This window comes from Perna viridis, chromosome 7 (assembly GCF_037379345.1).
Source record: "Perna viridis isolate PV_CMFRI_1.1 ecotype Kerala chromosome 7, ASM3737934v1, whole genome shotgun sequence".
Classification (NCBI taxonomy): Eukaryota; Metazoa; Mollusca; class Bivalvia; order Mytilida; family Mytilidae; genus Perna; species Perna viridis.
The window spans coordinates 38387659-38414142 of record NC_142451.1 but is presented as its reverse complement, the minus strand read 5'-3'; the positions used below and the strand labels follow the sequence as shown (position 1 = coordinate 38414142).

At 31.8% G+C, this 26484-nt stretch overlaps 1 protein-coding gene across 4 annotated transcripts; it reads right to left on the bottom strand.

Annotated features, from left to right (window-relative positions):
* Positions 1–2152: 2152 nt before the first annotated feature.
* LOC148612604 (folylpolyglutamate synthase, mitochondrial-like) lies at positions 2153–23777 on the bottom strand. Of its 4 annotated transcripts, XM_088594212.1 has the most exons (15): positions 23612–23777; positions 21863–21880; positions 15997–16128; positions 15169–15287; positions 13949–14063; positions 13330–13572; positions 12859–12936; positions 11884–12034; positions 11210–11305; positions 10504–10601; positions 9152–9204; positions 8044–8119; positions 7540–7603; positions 4612–4626; positions 2153–4127 (listed from the first exon to the last, which is right to left on the bottom strand). In XM_088594212.1, exons 1-15 carry the CDS (start codon positions 23756–23758, stop codon positions 3652–3654), a joined length of 1881 nt encoding a protein of 626 aa, XP_088450338.1. In that variant the 5' UTR covers positions 23759–23777; the 3' UTR covers positions 2153–3651. The 4 variants fall into 4 exon arrangements, with proteins under 4 accessions (XP_088450338.1, XP_088450339.1, XP_088450340.1 ...); XM_088594213.1 differs by lacking the exon at positions 4612–4626; XM_088594214.1 differs by lacking the exon at positions 21863–21880.
* Positions 23778–26484: the final 2707 nt, after the last annotated feature.

Sequence of the window (26484 nt, the reverse complement as noted above, 5' to 3'; positions counted from 1 at the left end):
GGAACCAAGGTTCTAGCGGTAATCAGAAGAATGTAATCCTGGGGCAAAGACCAGACATGGAAAACAGACGTACACAACAAAGAAATAAAATCTAAAATAGTACATACAAAGTAACAAAAGCATATGAGCAACTCTGACTCCACTAAAAACTGGTAGCATGGACCAGGTGCACCGGTAGGGTAAGCGTCCTCTGCTTTTCTAGAAACACCCGCCGAGTTGCTCATAAAAAGTCAAGTCCGGGGTAGACAAACGAGGAAAGGAAAACTATGACCCGTTGAATAAATCAGTTTTCATGGTGCTGATGGATACACAACGATGCACAAGTTCATGATGACGACCATACATCTTCTGTAGTGATGACTTCAATCTTGTCGAACTCGTACGGCTGTGACATCTATGATAACACCGCCTGCGCAAAGTCCAGCGCCCTAGACCACTCAGCAAGCTAGGCTATATTAAAATAAAGCTTTCGCCGGCCGGGTCATTCCCCATCGTAGGATTAATCTAAGACTGAAACTTAGTACACGATGTATGGTAGTACGGGACAGTTCATCGTCTGAATATAGCTGAAATATTGCTGCTCGGACGTTAAACCCCAACAAACAAACAAACAAACAATCATTTAGGTGTTATCATGTAGGATAGACTATCAAATTAATGATGCATGTCACAACAAATCAATATTAAACAAAAGTCTCAGAATGTGACGACTCTATTGCTACACTGCTCCACCGGATCAAATTGATTCAGGAAAAATAACACAAGCATTAAAATATAGAAGGGTCTGAAAAATTCCAACGGTGTTAGAAGTGCCGATTTTGGGAAGCAAATTTTGGTCCTTTCCTCCGCGGGACTCGAACTCGTATCGCTGTAACATCTATGGCAACACCGCCTGCACTAAGTCCAGCGCCCTAGGCCAGCTAGGCTATATAATATGACTTTCGCTGGCCGGGTCATTCCTCCTCGTAGGATTAATATAGGGTTGTAACTTAGTACACGCGGTCCTACTAAACAGAGTGGTAGAGAGCACAAAAGTCTGGTAAAGACGGGTATCGTAATTTTGAATTATTTAGTAAATAAATATTTCTTAGTATCTATATAGTGTTTATTTTTCTACGATACACGATATATGCATCATCATGTAGCCCAATGTATCCACTTTCCGGTGGTACAAAGAAATTTGCGGCAACACTTAGTTTTTGAGTTTAATGCAAATTATTTACCCCTTACCGCAAAGAAACGCTTAAATTGACATGTATTTCAATGTCAAAACTCCTAGACTATTTATCATTTATGGTTCATGTAAAAACGGCTAACTTGGAATTTTCTGCTTTGTCCCAAATATTATAAATAGCCAAAATATTTCAGTGTCGGTATGATATGAATGAGCATTTCGTTTGATACTGAAACCGACTTTCTTCAATGAAAAGTAGTTTTTCAAGGTTTCATGAATGTAGAAAGTTAAATTAACTTTCGAATAAAACCAAATTTGAGACGTTTTCGTCGTGCAGTAACTCAAATTTATAAATGGAAAATTAGAAATCCTATTTTTAACATTTTTTTGATAAATTAAGAGGATCAAAACTGCATTTCAAAAAAAACATGTTTTACTGAAGCATAAATACTCTAGGGGTTTTGACATTGAAAACTGTCATTTTTTTCTGTTCTGTAGGAGTACATATTTTTCATTTAAATCAAAAACCATAGGTGTCACTGCTAATTTTTTATACAAATACAAAGCTGAGACATTTGACTACCTTGTGCTACCTATATATTGCAATTCACTCAGTTCTGTAGTATGGAGAAGAGTGAAGAATCAAAACCCCAAATTTGGACTTTTGCCTCCACGAGATACAAAAGGTGGGAGCAAAAAAAAATTAGTTTATCTAAAATCAAAAAGGGTAAAGGGTTACACAAAGAATATTTTATCTGATTGCGAATGCTAATTGAGGCAAGCTCTCAAAAATGGATACATGTTCCGTGGTCTCTATTGAGTACATGTTAAACTTTATATTTGTTATGTTTCCTATCAAACTCTCTCTATTCATTTCTGCATACAATATCAAACATTCATAAGACAAGATAGATGGCGGAAAGGTGGTAAGACGGAAAAGGTGATGGCAACACGGTTGGAGAAGACAAGATAAAAGACTTAAAACTAAAATATTTATTTAATGCTGTTTTTTTTATATAAAAATTCCCATAAAATGCATGTCATTTAAAAAAATACACTACAGCTCATATGCATGTTGTCCTTTCCACTCTCCATGGGGAGACAAACATACACTCAACCTTCGCATAAAAAAACATGTTATGATGTATGCACAATGCAAAAGAATCTATCCACTTATCTCGAATGGATTCTAAAATTACTGTTAAAGTATTAATTTTTGTGCTGTACTAATTTCTGCTATTTTCCTGGTGGACAGAAAAGCGTGAAAAATTGTACACACAAAATAGAATTTTAACACTATAGAAGACTTACCATTTTTTTAAATCCCAATATGTTCAATGAAAATTAGCAACTGCGAACATTAATATGTTTACAGTATATCATTTTCAACTGGATTGGTTTAACTTATTTACAATTACATCATGGTCCCTTTATTTGCACAAAAATTCCAGGCAGTTTCATTTATATACCTAAAAAAAAATTTCATTTTTATACCTAAAAAAAAATTTAAGGTCACCAAAATGATATAAATTTCTAGATACCAACATTAAATTTTCAAGAAATCTAATATTGTCAACAGTCGTAGCCAAAAACAAAAATGCCATTTCATAGAATAAGCTTAGGAATAGAAATAAGAATTGTGTAACTGGTCAAGTGGGAAAGTTTTAAGAAAACTGAACTGCCCACAAATGAAGTTTACTTGCGCTTATAATCAGTTAAACAGGAAATATACCAATACATAAATCTAGGTGGCCAAGCTCTGTTGCCTTTGAAATTTATTTCCTGCGGGCAAGTGGGAGAGATCTTATTTCAATCCCTGCAAGCTTGTGCAAGTTGTGATAATGCCAATTACTGATAGATTGTCTCTGAAGTGAAGTTGCTTCCCCTGATGAAAGTTTCCCACTTATTCTAATAAATGATCTATAATTAGAAAACAATAAATCAATTCCCAAGCTGGACATCTGTTCAAAATAGCACTGATAAACTGCTTGGATTTATCTTTTTCTTCTAATTCCCCTTAATACAATAACAATTTTCACCACAAATCCAACATTTGATACTAGTATTCCAAATTTCCAAATGCATTTTTTCCCCAAATACTGTGAAAGTACTTTAATTCATGGATACCAATTTTCATGGATTTAGGAAGAAATGGAAGTCTGTGGATTCTTGAATTTGTGGTTTTAAGGGTTCCAGTAAACTCATCAAAGGAAATCTCCTTTTAGTTTGGTACCCAATTTCGTGGTTTGGGCTAACCATGAAAACCACGAAAATTGGTACCCCATGAACAATAGTATGTCAAAGTAAAAGAAAATGGGGGTAGTTTTGAAAAAGGCCAACATTATCACCGGCAGTGGCCAGATAACCCATGGTTATCACCTTTTGACAGACAAGTATGAACCTTTTCTCAAGAAAATCAGAGTATAATGCATTATTCAATTAAACAAAAATTAACAATAAATATTTAAAAAATCCCATTAAAATGTGTATTCATCAGAAACTAGCCCAAGAACCCCACCTACCAAATGAATACTTCCTGTCACTAGAACCTGGATATGGCTAGCTTCCTCTAATGGCAGAGGCAAGCTACATGGGTCTTTCAAATTACTGTCTCGTCCATGTGAGGCCCAAAGTAGGGCATCATGAATACAAGAAAATTTAAAAGCATGAATGTCACTATCACTGTCAAATGCTGAAGGTTTTGATTTGTTTAGATTATCACATGACTGATTGTCAATGTTGCTGTGGACAAAGTCTTCTGCTGAGGCCCCATTTGACACAACATTTTCTCTGAGTATTCCACTTGAATGATTACATACATTAACATCAGCACCATTCTCAGTATAAGTTTCAATATGCTTTCTTTTTGCTGTAACCATCTGTACCCAAGTTTCCAAATTGTGTTGACATTTCTGCAACTGAGAATCTTTGGTAACAGTCATGTTAGTTATGTCTACAATAGAAGAAATAATATTTCATTCACTACAATTAAGCATAAAACATGTAAAATGAATATGATGCTTACATTATGCTGTGTTGTGGAAAATTTTGTCATATTTTGGTTGAATGTTGACTGTAAATTTTCATTACTTCTAGTTCTGTGAAAGTACTATTGTTCGTGGGGTACCAATTTTCGTGGTTTTTGTGGGTAGGCCAAACCACGAAAATTGGTTCACAATGAAAATGAGATTTCCTTTGATCTTTGTACTGAAAAGCTCAAAACCACGAATTTGTGTTTCTTCCCTAATCCATGAAAATTGGTATCCATGAATTAAAGTACTTTCACAGTAATCTGAATTGGAAAAATGTTGGTTTTGGGCAGACAAATAATATCATGAGCTCAAATAAATGTTCAAAGTAAATATGAGCTGAACAAAAACCCTTCCAAACTAGCACATGTACAGGTCAGTCAAAACACCAAATGGAATGATTCTTACCTTTTCTCGAAGAATCTAAATCATAACAGAAATTGTGATTCTATTCAGATACTTGTGTTAATTGTACACAAAAAAAACACAAACTTGATTATATAAGAAAGGGTCAACACACAGAATAAGAGCTTTTCTGGTCTGCAGAAAGGCAAAAATGTTTCTAGTTGGGAGGGCCAAAACTGGTTAACCCTCCCACTTTTCGAGGGAAACTCCTACAAAATCAACGAAAACATTTTAACAGAATCTCCCACATAAAAATGTAAGATTTGTGGAAGGTTTTTGGTAAAAATTATACTATTTTTTGGCAAAAAATACTAAATTATTGAATTTTTCATATAAAAAATTTGCTTTTATGTAAAATTCTCCCACATGGGACAGAGTCAATAGGGAGAATGTCCAACATGAAGTCTTCCAAAGGATAACAGGTATGAAGGCCTACTATACCATACACCACTTAACCTGTTTTAATAGTCTAATTATAGACCTACTAATTGCCCCATTCAGTCACTGCATGTAGGATCTACAAAAACACCATTCTACCTGCTGTTCTGATGATCTTTTCAGAATCCATGGGTTAAATATTTCAAAATCATGAAAGCTAAAACCTGACTGGCTGATCTAAAAAGGTCATCTGAATGGAAAGTAGAATGGAGTGTTGTTAGATCCTGCATGTATGCAGTGACTAAATAAGATAATTAGTATATCAATTTTTTCTTAATTCAGTCTTTAAATATCAGTTACGAAATAAAAAGAATTTTATCAATTTTTTTATTCTATTATTTGAAAAACTGCTGTAAAAGGTTTTTTATCACATTATAATCTATTATATCCGAAATTCACACAACCCTATGGTGTATCATGATATCCCTAATAGGATACGCAAGTCTCGTTCTGGTTTCATTTTCTGTATTTTATTATTTACTTCTGAGTACTCGAAACGTTGTATAACAATGCAAAATCTTCTATTTTATGTTTTTTCTTAATACCTTTATCATGTAGAAATAGATATTTGTCATTTTTATTGATATTTTTTACACAGAAAGACTTTTGCCCTGAACACTGAACTCAACACTCTCTAAATGAAAAATCTCCATGCTTTTGAATGGTACACTAGGACCCATTCTCGTGAAATCACAGGGTCACATGACGAGACTTGCATACCCTATTATGCAGGTAGAGTTATTACCTTTTTGTAGGTGTAAAATTTAGCTAGCACAAAACATGACAAAATTATAACATGAATTGGACCAACATGAGTTAAAGGTTAAAAACTCTTGCTACCAATCATGTTATGAAAATATAGTGAAACAGGCCTATACTGAACTCTGAATAATAGAAAGACCTGTCTAAACCAGACACTTTATAAAGTTCTATTAAATAAATTCAATTGTGATTTGAACCTTTGTAAATAGAACGCATTTTAACGGCTTGTTCCCATTTGGCCTTAGCTGTCAAATTTGGTACAATAAAATTATCCCCATTTGGCCTTAGTAAAATTTGGAGTGAACTAAGGCGATATGGAAACTCATGTAAACATGTGATTTTAAGTGCAAGTTGTGTTTTTATAGCATTTAAACCTAATATACACATGTATATGTAAATCTTTGTTTTGCTTGTTGATATATTTTTGTCAATTTATTTATTTTTATTTTGTGATGTGTTTAAGTGGTTTTTGTCTTAATATTTTTTTTTATGAATGGCCTTTTCATTTTCTGTTTGAAATCACCTTTTTTATGGATACTATTAAAGAACAAAATTCAAAATAAATATGATATGACTGACAACTTTGATAGCAACTTAACTCAGAGAAGCACATCCAAATATTTATAAGCATAAAACAATGAAGAGGCAAGTTAAAATGTTCATATGAAACATACAACAAAGAATGAGCAAAATCGTAATAAAAGCATGATTCCTGCAGAACAAAATTAAAAACAACAGCAGAAGACAGTATCAGACTGAGGTCAGCGGGCACAATTGTGAAGGTTCATAGATCATATATAACAATCAGTGAAGCTTCGAGATGGTGGGGCTGCATCTCCAAAGTCCATGTCTTTTAAATCTCCAAAGTGATTTTGTCTTTATGTATAAGTTAATTCTCAATTATATGTGTACATGTTTAATCAGTACTCCGATAGTAACTATTCAGTCATATACATATACAGTCATTAGATTTGTTTTAAAAAAAAAAAATCATATCTCATTTTTGAACTTTTTTTTTTTTTAATAGTCCCTAAATTGTATGTGTACTAAAATATGAAACAAATTATATATATATTATCAGTATTTTTTTAAATGAATTTTTATTAAGACCAATCATAACTTGAAAAAGTATTCAGATATTTTAAATTAGTGGCTTAAAAAAGAAAAAAAAGCCTATAAAAATTGATTTTATAATTATTTTGCCTTAATCATTCTAACAACACCACATTTGTTTAGTGTTTTGTTTTTACAACATAAAAATATAAAAATTCCCATATCGCCTTAGTACTTTTTTTATCTATTTTTAACTGTTATTCACAGCTAAGGCGAAATGGGAACACACCATTTTAACCAATCAAATTTAAAGGTATAATTTTGTACTCCACTGAGGGTCATTTAAGACAGGTTTGACCATAAATCATCAAGTGTAGTGAGCATGTTCATGTTGATTGTACATTGGTAGTAAACCTTTTTGTGATACCCCAAAACTCTGTATCCTGACCCTAAATCTGATGAGTGTTATCTAGAAGTTTGTGTCAAAGCTCAAGCATTTGGCCTGTGAGCAGCATATGCCACTATTACTATCAATTTTTTAAAAGAATTTACCAATGGTCACATGATTTATATGCACTGCTGCTCTGGAGACAGTCTTCTGCTGGTATGCAATAAACTGGAACACAGGGAATTAGCAATATCACTAATGTATGGAACAGATAGTGATGCGAGACTTACCTGCTGAGGTTGCTGACAGTGAGGATATATTTGGACAAAAAACAGCTGCATCAAAACCACAACTCTGAAAGTATATACAAAAATTTAACAGCCATGCTTTCAAAAGCACATCATATGCTATGCCTTTTTTTGTATAGAAAGTATCATTAATTAAAAAGGAATATATAGTATTAAAATAGAGGTGTTTAGTGGTTATAAAGTAAGACACTTGAGTAAAATGCAGTAGTACATATTGACAATAGGCTCAATAATCAGTTACCCAATATATCAATTGTTGAATCACATCTCATAGGTTTATCAAAACTTTCATTTAAAATCCAAAAATTTTACTAATATATGAACCATTCACAGTCTGCTGCATTTGTCACCACTCCAGATCACCAAGGAGAAAATTAAATTATACAGTAAAAGCTTTCTAGCCATTGCATTTTGCCCTGTGATCAAATGGAAAACTTATCTAAATTGAACACAAAACAGGGTCATTTTGTATTCACAATTGGTTACCTTAAGTGGCCTTAGAAGTGTAGCAACATCTCTGTCCCCTGTTGTATTGAATACCAGAATTCTCACAACCTTGCCACTACAAATAAAAAAATAAAGTTGAAAAAAAAAACTTATCAATTTTCTACTGTTACCTATTAGGGAAAGTCACTTTATATTTGTAACAAATGGCTGTTGTGGGAACACTATTGGCTTAAATAACATTAGGCCTAATGAGATCAATATATGTAGTTAAATTTACATCCCAACTGATTCATTCGATGGACACCATCTTGTCCAATTTTATTTCTCATTTTCAAAATCACCTGAATATAGCTGAAATATTGCTGCTCAGGCATTAAACCCCAACAATCAATAAAAAAAACGTATTTTCAGATATTTTGTCATCTTGTAGTGTTATATTAGGTATATACTATAGTAAAGCAGTATTAATTTCTCCTCCATTTGTTGTATAACTACAGTGATACTAAAATAATAACACTAAAAAATGGAGGAAATAAAGAGTTTCTAGTGTAACCTTACACCACAATGTAATCCAGTTTGTTTAGTAAATGTCAGGGTCATGACAGTTTCACTTTCAGTCAAAGTGGATATAGAAATGTGGAGTTATGATGTACAAATCCCTGTTTTTTTTAAGTTACTGTTCATTAGAAGTATTTGATGGTGGTACCTGTGTTCATTTATTGAATAAATCTTTTGTTAAGTGATTGCAGAGCAGTAAATAATATGTTTAATTTTAAAAAAAAATTGAGTTGAAGCAAAGCAACCCTAAATCATGGATCCCCCTTTTTGTGTTCATATAATAGCAGAATTAAATAGTAAACATACTAATTTTCACTATTTGCGCAGTGGACAGAAAACTGTGAAAAAAAGTACATGCGAAATTTATTTTTAACATCATTTCACACTAACCATATTTTTGAAACCGCAAAATTGGTATCCACGAAAATAAATATGTTTACAGTACTAGATAGTTTTTTTTGTGTTAAAATTTTTTAAAAGACACATATCTATATTCAAACACTGACATGCCACTTTCAGCAAGGAGGGGGGGGGGTATTAAAATTCCAACACTTAAATGTAAATGTATTTTCTGATAACAATAACATACCTTATACTGTTGGTTTCTCTCTTGGAATGTTTATTGAACCAATCAACACATTGCTGAAATATAACAAAATCCACCCATGTCAGTCTTACAGGTATTGTGAACGTATTATTGTTAAAGGGGTACCAAATTTTGTGGTTTTCTTGAGTTTGGTTAACTGCGAAATTTGGAGGCCAATGAAAAGGAAATTTCCCATTCATATGTATAACAGAGTTGTCAAATCCACATATTGATGTTTATCAACTAGCCAATGTGCTAAAAATAGAATAAATAAAATTTGTTTTGGAAAGGATAAAAAAAAATTGAGTAGACAGTTTTTAATGAGTTGCTCAATAAACAGCAAACCAACAATTTTATAAGGTCAGCCTCAGGTATTTGTTTTTTGTTTGCTTTTTTTTTCAGGTCAAAATTGCATTGAAAGTTTACATGAAAAAACTTCAGTGTTTAGACAGGTTTATGGATTATTCAGGGTTTGGTTTAGACAGGTTTCCAGATTATTCAGGGTTCAGTTTAGACAGGTATATGGACTATTCAGGGTTTGGTTTAGACAAGTTTATGGATTATTCAGGGTTTGGTTTAGACAGGTATCTGGACTATTCAATGTTTGGTTTAGACAGGTTTACAGACTATTCAAGCTTTGGTTTAGACAGGTATACTGACTATTCAGGTTTGTTATAGACAGGTTTATAGATTATTCAGGGTTTGGTTTAGAAAGGATTTACTTTATACTAAAACCTGTCAAATTCTATTCAGGGTTCCTTCTATACAGGTTCCACGGTAATAAATAATCAAGTACAGCTCTGCCTTAAAACCTTATGAAGAGTGATTCATGCATTTCTAAATATCAAATATTTTTATTGCAAATCTTTCTGCAGGCCCTAGGGAATAGAAACTGTATTCAAAAATAAAAGTGCAAATTAAAGTGGAGATATTAATGCTTGAATTTTTTTAGTAAATATTAGAATATTCCTATCAAATTCAACAATTAACACCAAACAGAGACTGCTTTTTCAGGCTACATATGCTACACTTTTACATAACAATAATCCTTTCTGTATTCTGATCTGTTCTTCTGAGATAACCATACATTCATATCACACTAAAATTAACCAAATCAAACCAACTCAAGAATGATCTCTAACATACACAAACTATATAATGTGTATCGCAAAGTGCAACAACCATATGACAAACTAAGACAGGTTATGTCGTCTGAAACTGTTTCTGAATTTAAAATAAAGCAAATTCGGTGGGTTTTTGAGATGCATGAATCACCCCCCATCTGAATTTTATAAAGACTGCTACTTAAAAAGTTTTATGGAACTGAGAGCTAAGTCATATGACAATGTCTGTACCTGAATACTCTCCACTGTATGGGCTCCATCCAGATAGTAGGTCAAATTAGACTTTTTAATAGTCTGGTTCCTACCAAGCCATTTACATTCCATTAAACCTGAAAACAAATATATCATATTAATATAATATGCATTTCTGTAAGTAATATAGAAGAGGCTAAAAACTGAGATTTTATTTTTGGTCTATGTTAGAATCTGGCAGGGTTGAAACCCATTGATTCAAGTGTAATTTCACTATTGTTCCATCACATCCAAAGAGTAGATAAGAATTTCTGTATTGTTTTGGTAAAATAAGATATAATTTCATTGAAAAGCACTATAAAAGAACATTTTAGGGGCTAGCTAAACCTTAATATTTTCAACATCCTGATGAAAAATTTCCAAACAAATAAAGTGTTATTCAGAAATCATGATGAAGTAGTAGTTGTGTCAAATATAGAAAACATTCTTGAGTAAAAGAATATTGTCAAATCAATGGGTTTTTGACATGTTGGAGCCTTGTTAGAGAACTTGAAATCTTACCCAAGGGTGTCAGAGATTTCTCTGACTTGCATTCTCAGCAGTATTAGATTCTAAATATCTCATCGGAAACTAAATCAGAACAAGTACAGATGGAAAATGACCCTTTTTAAGGCCAAATCATCTTTACCTAATAACAGTTTCACCTGCATGATAACAATTTTCCATGGAAGTATCAATGACTTACCATCGATAATATTTGGACTGAGTGGAAATGTATCAGCTACTTGAAGCTGATTGTAACCATTGGTTAAGGTCTCTTTAGTACCATTAATCTTGTCTTCTGGAATTCAGAAAAAAATGGGAGATAATTTCAGATACAGCTGTGACTAAAATTACGATGCGATTACCACTGCTCCGAAAACAATCACACTGATTAACCTGTCAGTCCGTAAATTCTATTAGAAATCTTAATTTTTAATTCATTATTACTCAATAGTTCAATCAAAAGCACTTGCATTAAAACTCTCCAAATAACAATTTCCTGTTAAGAATAAATCACTCAATTTTTTCCCACCAAAAAAAAAAAATTATTTGAGGTCTGCAGCTCTAAAACCCTGCACAAAAAAATTTGCCATTCTAAATTTTCTCAATACTTTCTACATTTATTCATCTATCCTAAAACATGTTTATCAAATACCTGCTATGTCAACATTTCAAGAAGAAAATTAAAATAGCTTAAAAAAAACCCCCAAAAAACCTGTAAAAATGCTATTTACAGTCAATCTTAATCAAAACCACTCCATAATAACCCCCCCCTCCAAAAAAAAAATGCTTATCACGTCAGTTTCAAAATTATACAACCCAATCACAATTTATATGAAAAAACATTTATATCTCACTAAACATTACCCATAATACCTTTCAACAATTGCTGAGATTTCATCCATGTCCTTGAAAGCTGTAAAGCCAATGATGCGTTTACTTTCTGCATATGACCAGCTATACCAAGCTTAAATTTATGTTCAGGTCTATGGTATGCCTGGAACTGTGGAGCAACTTCCAAATGGCACTGTAATAAATTAGCTACAGTATAGGATAAAGTAAAACTAATAGTAATAAACTACTCAATCTATTTTCTTCTGAATATGGACTTCTTCTACGAATACCATTAGTTTTTAACCTTTTTCACATGTACATGGTATCTTCTGTGTAAGACTTGTACCAGTATCCTAAAAAAGATACCTGTATTTTTTGTAAGACTTGTACTAGTATCCTAAAAAAGTTACCTGTATTTTTTGTAACACTTGGCGGGTGTTTCTAGGAAAGCAGAGGATGCTACTGGTGTACCTGGTCCATGTTCCCAGATTTTAATTGCTTTTGTTTCATTGCATGCATAATTTTGGTTATTTCATATTCTTTGTTGTGTGCCTACTTCCCCTGTCTAGTTGTTATCCCTGAATTCTATTCTTTTGGTTGCATTCGAATCCTGTTTCCCATGATTTCTCTTTGACGTACTTGTTTTATAAGAAATAAATATTGCTACATATATTAAATATAGAAACATGTTACTAAGAAATTTAAACAATATCATTTAAAATTCAATACTTAAAGATGTATTTGATGATTATGTAAACATTCTTTCAGTAACATTTCACTTCCATTTTGTTTGTTTACATTACACAATCTCTTTCGTCTGTAAAAATCTTTTATTTCTTAGCCAAAACTTATATATTGATGCATAATACGCATCCCAAGCTCTGAAAATCATTTCTAAGTAAAAATATGGTAATGATTTTTTTCTTAAAATCTCTTCAGCAGCAAGGAGTCATAACATGATGCATAATTAATTTATTGTACACAAAGTACCTATAAATTGAACCAAAGTATACATACACCAATTTCTTTGGAGCGGTCGTACAACACATCCATTGCCTCTTTGGGTTGTGGTGAAGTGAAGGCAGGAATTCCAGGCTAGAATGGTAAACTTTGAATATAGTTGATGTATTACTGTAAGCCATTGATATGTTATATAAACAGCAATGGAGAAAATCAGAGAATTATAGTAATCAGCCTGAAATTCAAAGTAAATTGTTAAATGAACTAGATATTAGTAGAAAAAGGTATCCATTAAAGGGTCATACCTCCCTCAAAATAAAACATACCATTGTCAAAATTAAATCTAATGGAAAGAACCTTAAATAAAAATCTCTAATGCCTTCACCAGAAAATATTAAATAAGTATACATCTGGTGTGCTATCATTTCTTTTTCAAAGCCAGTTTCTTTTTTGTGAACTCTCAAAACAGTAATCAAATTACCATTTCACCAAGCACAAGCAGTGTAAGTAAACAGAGTATTTACTTACTTTGAAGATCCCAGCTTTCTGCCAGGCAATCTTATCTATGGTATCACCTAGTATAGAAACATGGTCCAGACCAAGGGAAGTAACTCCACATACAACTGGTTTCCTGATGAGATTGGTGCTATCATACTGACCCCCAATACCAACTTCTATGATGGCCACATCAGTTTGCTCTTTGATGAAGACATGAAATGCCATTAGAGTGAGGAAAGCAAAGTAGGCTGGCATTGTATCATTGTTTTGTTCCTACAATAAAGGAGTAGAAAATAAACAACGCATGTCCCATTTATATAACGCCACAGAAAACATTTGAAATAAATCCTTTCATTTAGAGCCGAGATAATTACAAAGAAATTCAGACAGATGGCCATTAAGTATACCGAGTTTTAATTAAGAATTGATTGTTTCATTATTAATATTTCATTGGCATGTAAAAGTGTTGACCAGTCACACATTTTGGAGATAAAGCACTTCATCAGAAATTTGGTACAGAATTGTGAGGAATTTCTAAAAGTCTGAGGTCTGATGAACCCATAACTAAAACCAGATTCACACATAATGCATTTCTGAAACTTTCTTGTACTATAAACTGTTTGATTATTTTTGTTTATTAAAACCTTGCCTTGTGATCCATTAGTTTGGTGTACACATCCCAGAAGTATGTAATAAACTTCTCTCTTGACAAAGGCTTGCCATTAACTTGGAATCTCTCTCTAACTTCAACTAAATGGGGTGAGCTAAAAAGTAAGGACAACTATCAACAACTGTCAATTATCTACTAAAATTGTTTTGGTCAGACTTGATTTTAATCAACAAAAATAAAACTTTAAATGTTTTCACAGTCAACTGCTCAAATAATAATTCATCATTTTCTGGCTGGCTAATTGGTACTGTAAATGTAATAATTCTTCGCAACGTACAGAGAGGTGAAAAAGAAGTACCGATTCTTAACACTGCATAATGTTCAACTTTTTTAGAAAATGTGAAACTTGATATTGGCTATATGTTCATTTGAAAGAATCATGAAAATTAACAACCTCAAGTGTTAAGTAGCATGCCAGGTAAGAATCATGCAAAGTTTGATTCATGGTTGGAAAACCTACATATTTTTATTTTTGATATTTTGATATTTTGTTAAAAATGTTATATTAACAGAAATTATTATAGGGCTTTTCATATAAGCCAAGCAGTAAGAAAAATAAATAGAATGTATTGTAGATTTCAATGGGAGATAACTCTGTAAATGACACTAAAAATACAATAGATACTATTGGATTTTCAATGTGTATTATCTCCTATGAGTAGACAGATTGCAACGAATGATAATACATTGCAACATATAGACCTATAAAGCAACTTAATAACAAAATAATAAAAATATGTAGTCTTTTTTTTTAGGTGTATCATATATTGCAGAATTTGCGTAATTCTTACAAAGACTGATACTTAATAGGATTACAGTATTTGGCACAAAAACCCAGATTGTTTACATTGTTTGATTTTTTTTGTAAGAAATATACTATATCAAGGACATTGGGAAGTATTCAGAGAAAATAAAAACGTCTAAGGACAAATGAACATACAATGTTCATACAATGAAACCTGATCAAAGCAAACCTTACATTATCTAAAAACCAGTCTGAACTGATTAAATTTTGAAGTTTAAAAAAGGTTCGGTGTTGAAAGTTTCACTGTAGTAAAAAATCAAATAAAGCTTCATTGTGTTGCATTTTCTTTGTTTAATTTCTGTTTTATGAGAATTTATCTCCAAATCTTATTTCACTTTTCTTAACACCAAAAAATACTCAAAACGCTGCTTCAGGTAATTGTTAAAATTTCTACCTGAAGAACCCTGTCTTGAGCCCCTGATGTCGCAGAATACTCTCACAGTATGCACATGTTGACCCTTTACCTTTGGTGCCACTGACATGTATAATTTTTAGTCTATCAATATCATCTAACTGTAAAATAAAGGAAACATTAAGTCATGCTCTGAATACCCCTGCATGCACTGGAAGTTGATATTGGACAACATCCAGAACTGCTTACAACATATGCCCCATCTATGTAAAGGCACTTACCAAATTTGAGATCAATCAATCCACTGTAAGCCAAAATAGTTGGGACTGACAAACAATGTGATTCCAGTATACCACCACCTCCTTGAGTGGGTGTACAAATATACATTGCTTAAGTTTATAAAGTATTAAATTATATTTTTAATAATCATTTTGTAAGTTGTGATGCAGACAGTATCAAAAATGATGTTCAATGTCATAAAATTAACAAAAATGTTTACAAAATCAATGATTTTGTAAATGCATTATGAATTCTGTATTCACTAATTTCCAGCAAATTTAACCATCTCTTGACCTGTAGTGTAAATACCAATAATCTCAATTGTAACATCATCAAAACATGTATTGTTTTATGACCTTATACACAAAGGTTTGAAGAATTTCAAATTTTGAATTTTGAATTTCATGTATTATAAAATTAGAGAAAGACTCTCTTACATACCAGTCTGACTCCTTAATTATCAGACTGCTTCAGTCTGGATATATGAATGACAGTATTTAAAGAACTCACTGCAAAAAATACCATCAATAAATCATCACAATTGTAAATCTGATCATACACTTATTACAATGTAAGAAGCTATATATTTACCGTAATGCCAACGCTGGAAGCCCATTTTACCATATTTGAAACATGAAGTGGAGCAAGTTTGTTCCGAGTCTGCCTGGTTCTTTCCAACGTCCGAGCATTGCTCTGCAGTGTGTTCAATGTCTGTACACATTCCTGTTAAACATAAAAATGATGTAGATTTCATTTATCGGTAACAAAAATTATATTTGGCTACCTATAGTAAATAAGCTATAAAAATAAAATAAAACTGAACTAGAATTATTATGAGCATATAATTTCTATCATTTTCACTTAATGAAGGACAGATGGTTGACCCAGAAAAAAAAGGTAAATCAAATACCGTCAACAACCTTGTTGTCCAGCTGGTATTAAATGAAAAAGTGCTTAAGTAAAAGTCTTTATAAGAATCATACAAAATCTGTAATATGTGATACACCCCAAAAAAGTTGAAACATTCTTATTTTTGTTGTTAAATAGTTTTATAGGTCTTTATGATGAAATATAAATTGATTACTTCCAATCTGTCTGATCTTAGGAGATAATCTGCATTGAAAATCCAAGTTTCTATTGTAATTTAGTGTCATTTACAGATTTATTTGAAAATGAGACATATAACAATATTTGCCATGATTTTTAACACATGTTACAAAAAAATCTTCAATACTTTTTTCCCATAATTTATCATAAATGGAAGATTTCCAAAAAGAGCCTTCAAGAAAAAATGTGTAATTCTGAATCAGATTGTCCCTCTGACAAATTACATTAATGAATTTTGATTCAAATCCTGGTACCCTCTTCAACATCATAACGAGAACCAGAAACAAACTGGTTCAGTACATGAAAATCAAAGCATTACCAGGGCAGAAATACTGGTAAAATCCTTTGACAAATTATATTAATGGTATTTCCTTTAAAATAAAAACAGACCACCTGTGACTTTTCAATACTAATCAAATTATGCAAAGTACAAAAAAATGTGATTCATGAATAATATGATTTTATTTTACATAAACCTGTAAGTCTGACTTCATGCCCATTTTAAGACTATGTTTCCTTTATAATGACTGATTTTATACAAAAATTTAATACAAGGATGTATTTCCTGTCTAAGAGAGATAATTACAGTATAAAAATGGTCTTAGTGCAAGTACTCACTGTAAGGTCCTTTATATCAAACAGGCTAAAATCTTAGTAGATTAGGTCAAAACACACCAGTTTATGTTTGTTTTGGCTAAAACTATATAAAATAAAACCAGGAAACTTTACAGAAAGTAACTGACAATAATTTGTTTCTCATTTTATGATAATAGATTATGTAAACAGATTTATTTTTTAAATAAATCAAAATTTACATATATTACTTTTCTATAACAGGCAGCTTGACACTAGTTTGTCGTTAAAAATTGTTTTCTTTTTTCACAAAAATTTAGGTATATCATACATTGGTCAGTATCTTTAAGCAAATTTGGTCAATTTTTCACCTTTATCTTGGATTTTAAACAAAATATGTCTAGATGCCTTATACTAGACAGAACACATGAAAACCATAACAACTCTGTGTCAATTACTTCTCTGTGAAAGAATCAGGCAAATGTTTATATGGTGTGACACAGGATGAAAAAAAATGCAGAGATTTTATTGCATTATCCATGTATTTACTCCTCATAACCTCCAGACGTTTGTAAAGTTTTGTATGTAATGAATACATTAGAGGCAAAAGTGAAAAAGACTAAATTGTGAAGAATGATGTGCCACCCACTGCCACATTCTTACATGTTTCACCACATCCATTCTATTTTCTATATAATGTTGCTTAAAAAGTGAGATTTCTTACACATTTAAATTTGTTTGTGAACACATTTTTTACACAAATTTTTCTACTTCAGAATATTTTCCGAAATACATCATGTGCAGTTAATTATAACATGTCATCAGTAAAAGCATTACACAGTTACAGTTTTATTTGATATATCTAAAAGAAAAGTATAGTAGAACCTGCCTAAACCAAACCCATTTGGACAGTTGAATTTGTTTTAGAAAGGTGTTTAGTTTATCTAGGTTCACAATACTTCAATCTTAAGAGAATGGTCTTTAGAAAGTGTCTGGTTTAGACAGGTTTATGGTTTAGTCAGGGTTCAGTCAAGACAGGATTCATTGTAATACATGTATTAGGTAACATCCTATATACTGACCTAATGGACAAATACATCTTAACAGCCATCCACAATGAATAAAAACAAACTTTCACTTCTGTATAGAATTACAATATTTTTACATAAAAGTTACGTAATAAACTATGGCTATTTATCATGATGTTAATGTTATTTCTACTCAGAGACCAATTTAATGTTTCCTTTTACAAGTATGACAGTTAAGTATGAATCAAACTACATGCAAATTTGATATTCACAGATCTACCAGTAGCTGAAATAGTTTCCATATAATTTATTATTAATTTTATTGACAAGTTCAAAAAAAAATTTTTTAATGTGAAAACATTAAAAACCAATGAGAAATGTTGCTATGCATAATTCACTCATGGGTTTCAACTGTTCATCAAAAGTTAAGTACAGTACGAACTTTCAGATTTGCCTTGAAAAAAATTGAATGTAAGATATTTATATTTAAGCTGGGAGTATTCCCACAACTGTACTCTGTTTTATTCTACCAATATACTGACTAAATTTTATTATCCTACGAATGTCAAATAAAAAGCTTTCAATTCCCAAAACAAAAACAAACAGATAAACCTATCTTAACCACCAATCCCTTTAACTAAACTAGATACATAATCACAAGCCAGTTTGTACAAGAAGCATAGACCTCTAATCCAGTCTATCACTAAATCCTTCTGTAACTTCATAATCTTATTCATAACATCCTGATTAAAGCCTGGTTTAGGATTAAGATAAAAACAAAATAAAATAGACTTTTATAAACCTTTCTCTACGATGACTTTATCAGGCCAAAAAAAAAAAAATATGTCAGTTTCCTGCTACCCTATCTCCCCTGTTTTTTCCCTACTTAATACATATAATCGCCATTTTGGTTCATAAAGTCCAGATTGTTCTCCCATTAACTCAATGTAAAATGTTTAAAAAAAAAATGAAATAATTTCTCTTTCTACCTACCCTATTATTTTTTTGTGTCATAAGTTCTCAAGGGATCTAGCTGTAATGTTTTTTTTTCCTTCAAATCAAAAATAGTATTTGCCAAAAAACTTGTGTGTGTTTTCTAATGTACACCTTGAAAAATGACAAAAAATTAGGATACATTATTTCATCTGAAAAAGAGTTGGTAGGGTAATATGAAACATGTAGCTTTTTTAAATTTGGCTTCAGTGAGAAGATTAAAAGTACAAGAAACAATGAGATCTGTAAATAAATAGCATCTTTACTGATAAAAAAAAACTTTATAAAGCAACATCTTGACCAATGCACAGAGACCAGTTGCAGATTTGGAGCTTGAAAGACCCAGCCTCTGCTGTGCGACCCCTCCCCCTTCCAAAGAATTTTTTAAAAAGTAAAATATTGGCAAAATTACTGCACTCAGCTTTTTTTTCAAGTCCTCTTTAATATTTGAAATCCTGGATCCTATCAAAGAGAGTGTGTTGTCTATTTAAGACATAACATGCACCTGTAAATTGGGTAATATTTGTAGAACGATTTTGTAAGTAAATTGTAAGTAAATGATTGGATTTAATCAACAACCTGCATTTCATGTGGTAAAAAAACCTGTTGAAATTTTCTATGAGCAGATATTTATCTATCAAATATTCTAGAGAAGTTGTCAATTATACTATTTAATTTATTTACACAGTAAAGTCAAATGAATTTAAGAAGTTCTAGGCCAGCTAGCAGTGTTTACAATCCATTATATGACACTTAAAATACATGTATTAGAGTTTAAACTTTTTGGTTAATTTTAAGAATAGTATAAAATGCTTTGCAAGGCACAATTTGATAGGACCACAGAAGTTGAACCCTGAAAAGTTCAGATGTGATTTTACAAAAAAATGCAGAAATAGACCAAAGAGGAAGAAAATATACAGTAAATGGAATTGAAAAAGCAAAATTCCATTTGAAAGCAGAAGAAAATCATGTCTGACATTTGGAGCAACACACAGCTTTGAAGTTTGACACAGGATCAGAATTTGCAAATTTATTGAACTGTCTCCTTTTTGGCCCTTAATTTCTAAATGGTTCAAGTCAAAACCTCCAAAATCAATCTGAACCTATCTTAGTAATATCAGACTTTGTAGTACAATTCAAAGAAATTTATTCCTTTTGACTCAAGTTATCGTATAGACATCAGGAAAATGTTTTTTTTTCATGCCCCTGGCTCCTAAATGCTTCAAATCTAAACCCCAAATATCAATGCCAGTCTAACCTTAGTGATATAAAATATTGTGGAACAACATCATTATCTATATGCTTTTTACAGGAGTAAAAAGTTACAACCTATGAAATACTGTTTTGGCTGCTTTTGGCCCTACATTTTAATTCCAAAACCATTGGGACCATAACTCCTGAAATTAATAGTAACCTCCATTTTATGGTTTGGAACCAAAAATTTATTTGATATAGTATAAAGTTACAAAATGTTGCTAACTGAGAAAGACAAACAGTTTCTAGTTTTACACTCAATCTAAACATTTAAGGATCTTGAAATAAGATTATTTTAATAGAAAAACGGGGAATGTTACAAAATTCTAACAAGAGTTCAATAAGGAGTAAATGACAGGGGAGGGAAGAAAAAAGATGCTTCAGACAGGGGAACATTTTGTTCACCAGCAATTAAAGTACATTCCTAGGTACATGTAGTGCTGAAAAGTCATTCTACACAACACTTGTATATGATAAAACCACAATTTTGTTATTAAACAGTACACAGGTTAGTAGTACTATATCAACTATTAATATGAGAAATACACAGCTGTATGAAAGTCAAACCAGGCCACAATGTTTAAAGAGATCAACAGGAACTAATCTGCCACACATGTTGATAGTATTACAAAAAACCAATGCAAGGAAAGATAAAATAATTAATGCTATTGATCTTGCACAATCTTCTTAAAAAAAAGCAAAAAGGGAAGATAATTACCAAATCTTGCTAAAAAAGGGAGATAATTACATCTACTCAAACCATATTAGTAAGGTAATTGTATTACAAAGTATAGGTCCAACACCAGAATATAAAAGATGCACATGTAGGTATCAAAAAATGTGTAAATAAAGCTCTGTATATACTGCCTAATGGGTAAATAAGGGGGTTACTTTTACACCTTTTGGCCTTTCAAGTTTTCCTTCTGATAAATACATATACCATGCTTCAGAGTACATGTCAATAAAGATCAAGTATACAATACATGTATGTTAACAAACAAACAATAAAAAGGTAATAAAGAAAATCTATCCCAGATATTGTTATAAAAAGACATCTACAAGTATATTCAGCATTTATACTGATGATAACAATACTAGTCATTAATTTGTTGTATTCATTTTTTTTCTACATATATTAAAGTATAGAAGATAAAAAAAGATTTCCCTAATAGGAAACTTTTGTTCTTATCCAAATGCCAGAATCTTTGAAAATGTTTCATATACTCTAGAATAGGGTAATGAATTTCTTTGAATTTCATATGATTAACAGTTCAGAATTTTGTCACCTGAGAATTTTTTTTTTAAATTTGTAGCACAGGGTCTAAAAGTAAGGCTGGACAGTAATACGGGTGCCTTCTGGTGTTGGCACATTTTTAAAAAAGCTTAATCATTGATAATTATAAAAGAAAGTTAATTTCATCTTTTTAAATTAAAGTTTCAGTTTTGATTGTGGCCTGGTTCATAACTCGGAGGCAAGACCAAAAGCATGCTAATTACTTTACCTTTAATTTCCTGCACAACTGAAGGAATAAAAGAAAATGATGAGAAAAAAATGAATAAAAAGACTTCATTGATTAACTTGAAAATGTGACTAAAGCTCAATAATAGATACCCTTCTCCCTAACCCCAGTATTGACTGTATAGGTAAAATATAGATGAAGTTGTCAAACAGGAAGTTGATTTGGCCTCATTATGAATTTTAATTCCCAAGATATGGCAAAAACGCTTCTGTCAAAAATCAAGTGGCAGTGTTGAGAGGTTGTAGAGAAAACTACGATGAAAAAATAGTGAGTAAACAAACAGATGGTCCGACATCCACAAATAGGAGGTATAATGAGTTACTGGTTTCCATACATGTTGAAAAGGTATTAACATCATAAGTTCATAAATGGAAAGTGCATGCAAGGCCCTACATTCAAAAATAGTTTGTTCACAAATTATGTACATGAAGAAATTAAAAACTTACCAATCAGGTCTTTAAGGGAATTGATTCATAAACAGCCAAAGCAATGAAGAATTCAATAAGGATAGCATAAAACTAAAATTCCTCAAGAACAAATTAAAAAATTTCTATTTCTCTATGTAACCAGAAGCATACATGTACATGTAGATAAAAAAATTACATGTATTTTGTTTGTTGATACTAATTATTTATTATGAGAAAAATGTGGGTGAAAAGAAAATAGCTATGTTGTGCACTAAACATTGTTATGAGAAATAAATGTTCCTTAGTGATAAGAGAGGGGAGAAAAACCATTAAAATATTTTTCATTTCATAAATTTTTTCCTGTTAAACCCTCAATATCTCAAAATTATCAAATTAAATTTGTTTTTAACACCATCCAAAGAAAGCTGCAATTTAAATGATAGGAAAGTACAAAAATGGTACAATGAAGACAATGGATGTGGTATACTATGGGTCAATAAACAATTCCCGCCAGTTGACTGGATAGGAGTTTTCTAGTAGATGTATTTAATCTAACTCTCCTGATTTCAAGACATCACAATGAAAAATGTGAAGTGTCAGACTGAAATTTGATGGGAGCAAACAATTGACTCTAAATTGGAGTATGAACTTAAGTTTCTTTGGGGGAGTTTCAGTTTTCACCCATTTCATATAAATATAGGGTTATTGCATGAATACTGGGGAATATTATCCAGAGTAGAATTTTAATAGCACGAGTTTCAAAACTGCAATATACATTCTACAAGGAATAATATTTCCCAGTATGCATGCAGTAATCCTTTTACTGTATAGCAATATAATTTAGTCTTGTTAAAAATAAGCATTTCTCACTCATGGATAATAATGTCACAAATTCTAACTATTTATGCACTAGTGCAACATAGGAATTTATTGCACACTGACATTGCATTGCGATCCATGGAAAAATTATATTGCTATATAACAATACCTTATAATAAATTTTGAACCAAATCTTAGGAAGCAGTGTTTCCTCTATTAAGCCAAGCCTGTGTATTTGCAGATACACACCTCCCCATTTTTTATTGATTGGATATCATTTCACTCATTGATCACTGAGCAGTGTAAATTTTAAAACCCAGACATTGAAAAAATATTGAAAAAGAAAATGCATTACAAAATAATAAGTATACATGTTCTATAATATTCTTATTTCATTTCTTTCCGTTCAAAATATAGAGTTCATAATTTGGCTCCAAAGGGGGGACAACTTTATTATTGACCTATTTAATTAACGGTTACAATTAATTTTTGATCGATGTTATACCTCATATTTTTTGTTGATATCAACTTTCTGTGCTATATTTGTTGCAGCAGGAACAAAACCTCTGACAAGTGGAGACATGTCAATGAGTTTGCTGTTGCTGAGTAGTCTTGACTTCGATCTAGAGAGAAAGCAAATGAACGCAGGCATGGTTGAAAATCGGTTTTATACAAACTTACAAGCAAAGCTAGCAATAGAAATTCGTGTTTTAAATATGCTCAATTATCATAAAACTCTTTAAAAAGTAAAAATAGATTTCTAATAATATAAGTTAAGCAAATTTTATAATTATACATACGAAACTAAATCAATCAATTTACAGCATTATAAACGAGGAACTAAGCTTTTCGCTACTTCTTGGTGTATTCAAGTGGTTTTCATGGCCAATTTGTTCCGTAACATTAAATTTAGGTTACAGACCACCAATTGCATCATCAATTTGGAACGTACATAGCAAAAAAAGTCCTACGCCAAGGTATAAAATAGTTCCTTTACCATGCCATTATGATAAAAAAAAAGTTAACAATATTTTTAAATGAAAGAACGTTTTTCATAACGGGAATTTTATTCTGATAATTTTGAGCCCAAAGTATGCTGCCTCAAACTTAAACTAATTTGGTGGAACTGTAAATAAAGATGGTCTAGATAAAGATTTTTTAGGATTCCCCAGGCTATTTTTAGGGTAGATGAGTTCCGAGTGTCAGTGCTTCACTGCAAGGTAGTAAATTGTGAAATTTTGAGTGACATAGCAGTACATGTGTATGTTTCAGGTGATATATGGCAAATTAACATAGAGAGTAATGGGAATCTGAATTAGTGGTTTGTAGCCTAAACTAATAATCCATTAATTATATTGAAAAGGTGTTAAGATAAGATCTACAGTAAACAGAAAGAGCTTCTGTGAATATTGCTCAAGTTAGCAGCAGGAGTTTTTTTTTTTTTTTAAAGGCTGATGGCTACTTGTTATTTCATTTGACTTAATTATATTATATATATGAGTTAAATTCGATTTCTCTTCAATTTTTTTTTCAGAAACGGCATTTTTCGGTCTTCCGTTTTGTTAATTAGGGCTTGATGTGTGTCGTCTGTTGCAAGTACATGTGCTTTTCATATTTGGGATTTGAAAATTAAAGAATATAAACATATACCATTTTTATACCTCTTGTTACCCAAACAATAGATGGTAAAAGTCATATATACTAGTACATAACATCTTTTTTATCAGAATTTCATATTTTTTATTTTTTTATTTTTCAAGTACATGTATTAATGGGAGTTGCATGTCTTTTTCATCTACTAGCAAATGAACTGGGTGGATTTTTTAACAAGATTTTAGAATCGTGAATTCTTTTTTCTGGTAATATTTTCATTAAATGAGCACAGAAACTGGCAACAAATAGATTTTTAATCAGAATAATGGTATTCATAAAAGAAAAAATGAAATGGACGGAACACCCTCATGTGCCTGCGCACAAAGCGACCAAAAATGCATATGTGCAGAAAAATGAACAGCAAGAACTACATTTAAAACCGAGAGTGAACTGAGGTGCTCCTAAAGAGTGAGCAGTTCCAACTTTTTTTGCAAGACAGTCTAATCCAACGAAGAGGAAGGACGCCTATGACAATTAAAGGTCGGAGATTCTTTTTATTCTTTTTATTAGACAGTAAAGTCACAATCAAATGAGGGCGACTGAAGAACCTGGCCTTCAAAATTATGTCCACTTTAATATCCATGTGCAACACGGACTGATCAGGAGATTTCGAAGAAAGGGGATCCAGAAAAGTGGGTTCAAGGCTATTATTTGTTCCGCTTTTGTTAGAAAATTTTGCACGAAATAAACATATTTATTTCAAGAAAAAGGGGTTTCAACCCCCGGAACCGCCACTGCAACACATAATTGTCCTAGTCGATGATCTGTTGTTTCTAGAGAAGCATAATGCGCGCTAACTGTCTAAACAAGTGTTTTTGAACTTGTTCAATTACCAAATTTCAGATCAATTGAATCTATCTGAATTTAATGAATGTTCTGGAGAGAGGGGTCAAGGGAACCAAGACTTTAACGGAAATCAAAAGGATTCAATCCACGGATAAATACCATACAGAGAAACAGACATACGCAACAAAGAACATAATATAACAAAAATAGCATATACAAACAAAAGTAATTGATCAAATTGGTCAAATAGGTACACTGGATGGACTAAAGAGGGAAAGAAAAACTATGATCGTAACGATCTACCAATTCATGATGACGACCATAAAACTACTGCAGTTATTACTTCTGCCTTGTAGCAACACAACCCTATCCCAGAAGTCCGAGTAGTAACGGCAAGATTTAGAGGCCACTGATCATATTGGATACGGAAACTCTATATCTTTCAGTCAGGCCAGGGTGAGGACAGTAGTTGTTGGAATATTGATTTTATTCTTTGGCAACATACCTCACTGGTATATGGTTTATAATATGTGTCAATCGCTGACCTCCGTCAGGAAATCGGCATAATGATTGCAAATTTAAAAAAAAATCATATACACTGGAGTCAACACTGACATATTACTACCAAGGAAACGATAGTTAAACATTTAATTAACAACTGGAAAATGAATGTCTTTGAGTTTGTCATATAGTTTAGTTAAGATGCCTTTGTTGAAAGGTGTCCTCTTTTTTTCTATTTTGAGATGAATGCCAGCAGTGTGTGTTTAGTGTACTTAGCCTCAAGCTCTTTTGGGTAAATTAGATGATCAAAGCGCCGATGGCACTGAACCTCGGAAGTAATAAGATATATACATTTATAGGTATTTTAAAAACCTTCGAAGACGCTAAATATAATCCGCCGATGGCATTTTCCCCTCTGTATTTTCAAAAGATATATTA

Coding starts and splice junctions, on each gene's coding strand:
- LOC148612604 (XM_088594212.1), bottom strand. CDS start 23,758: ATGCCTGCGTTCATTTGCTTTCTCTCTAGATCGAAGTCAAGACTACTC. Junction 14,064..15,168: donor CTCAAGACAGGGTTCTTCAG/GTAGAAATTTTA, acceptor CTTACTTTTTAG/CTCACCCCATTTAGTTGAAG. Junction 12,937..13,329: donor AGAAAGCTGGGATCTTCAAA/GTAAGTAAATAC, acceptor TTACCATTCTAG/CCTGGAATTCCTGCCTTCAC.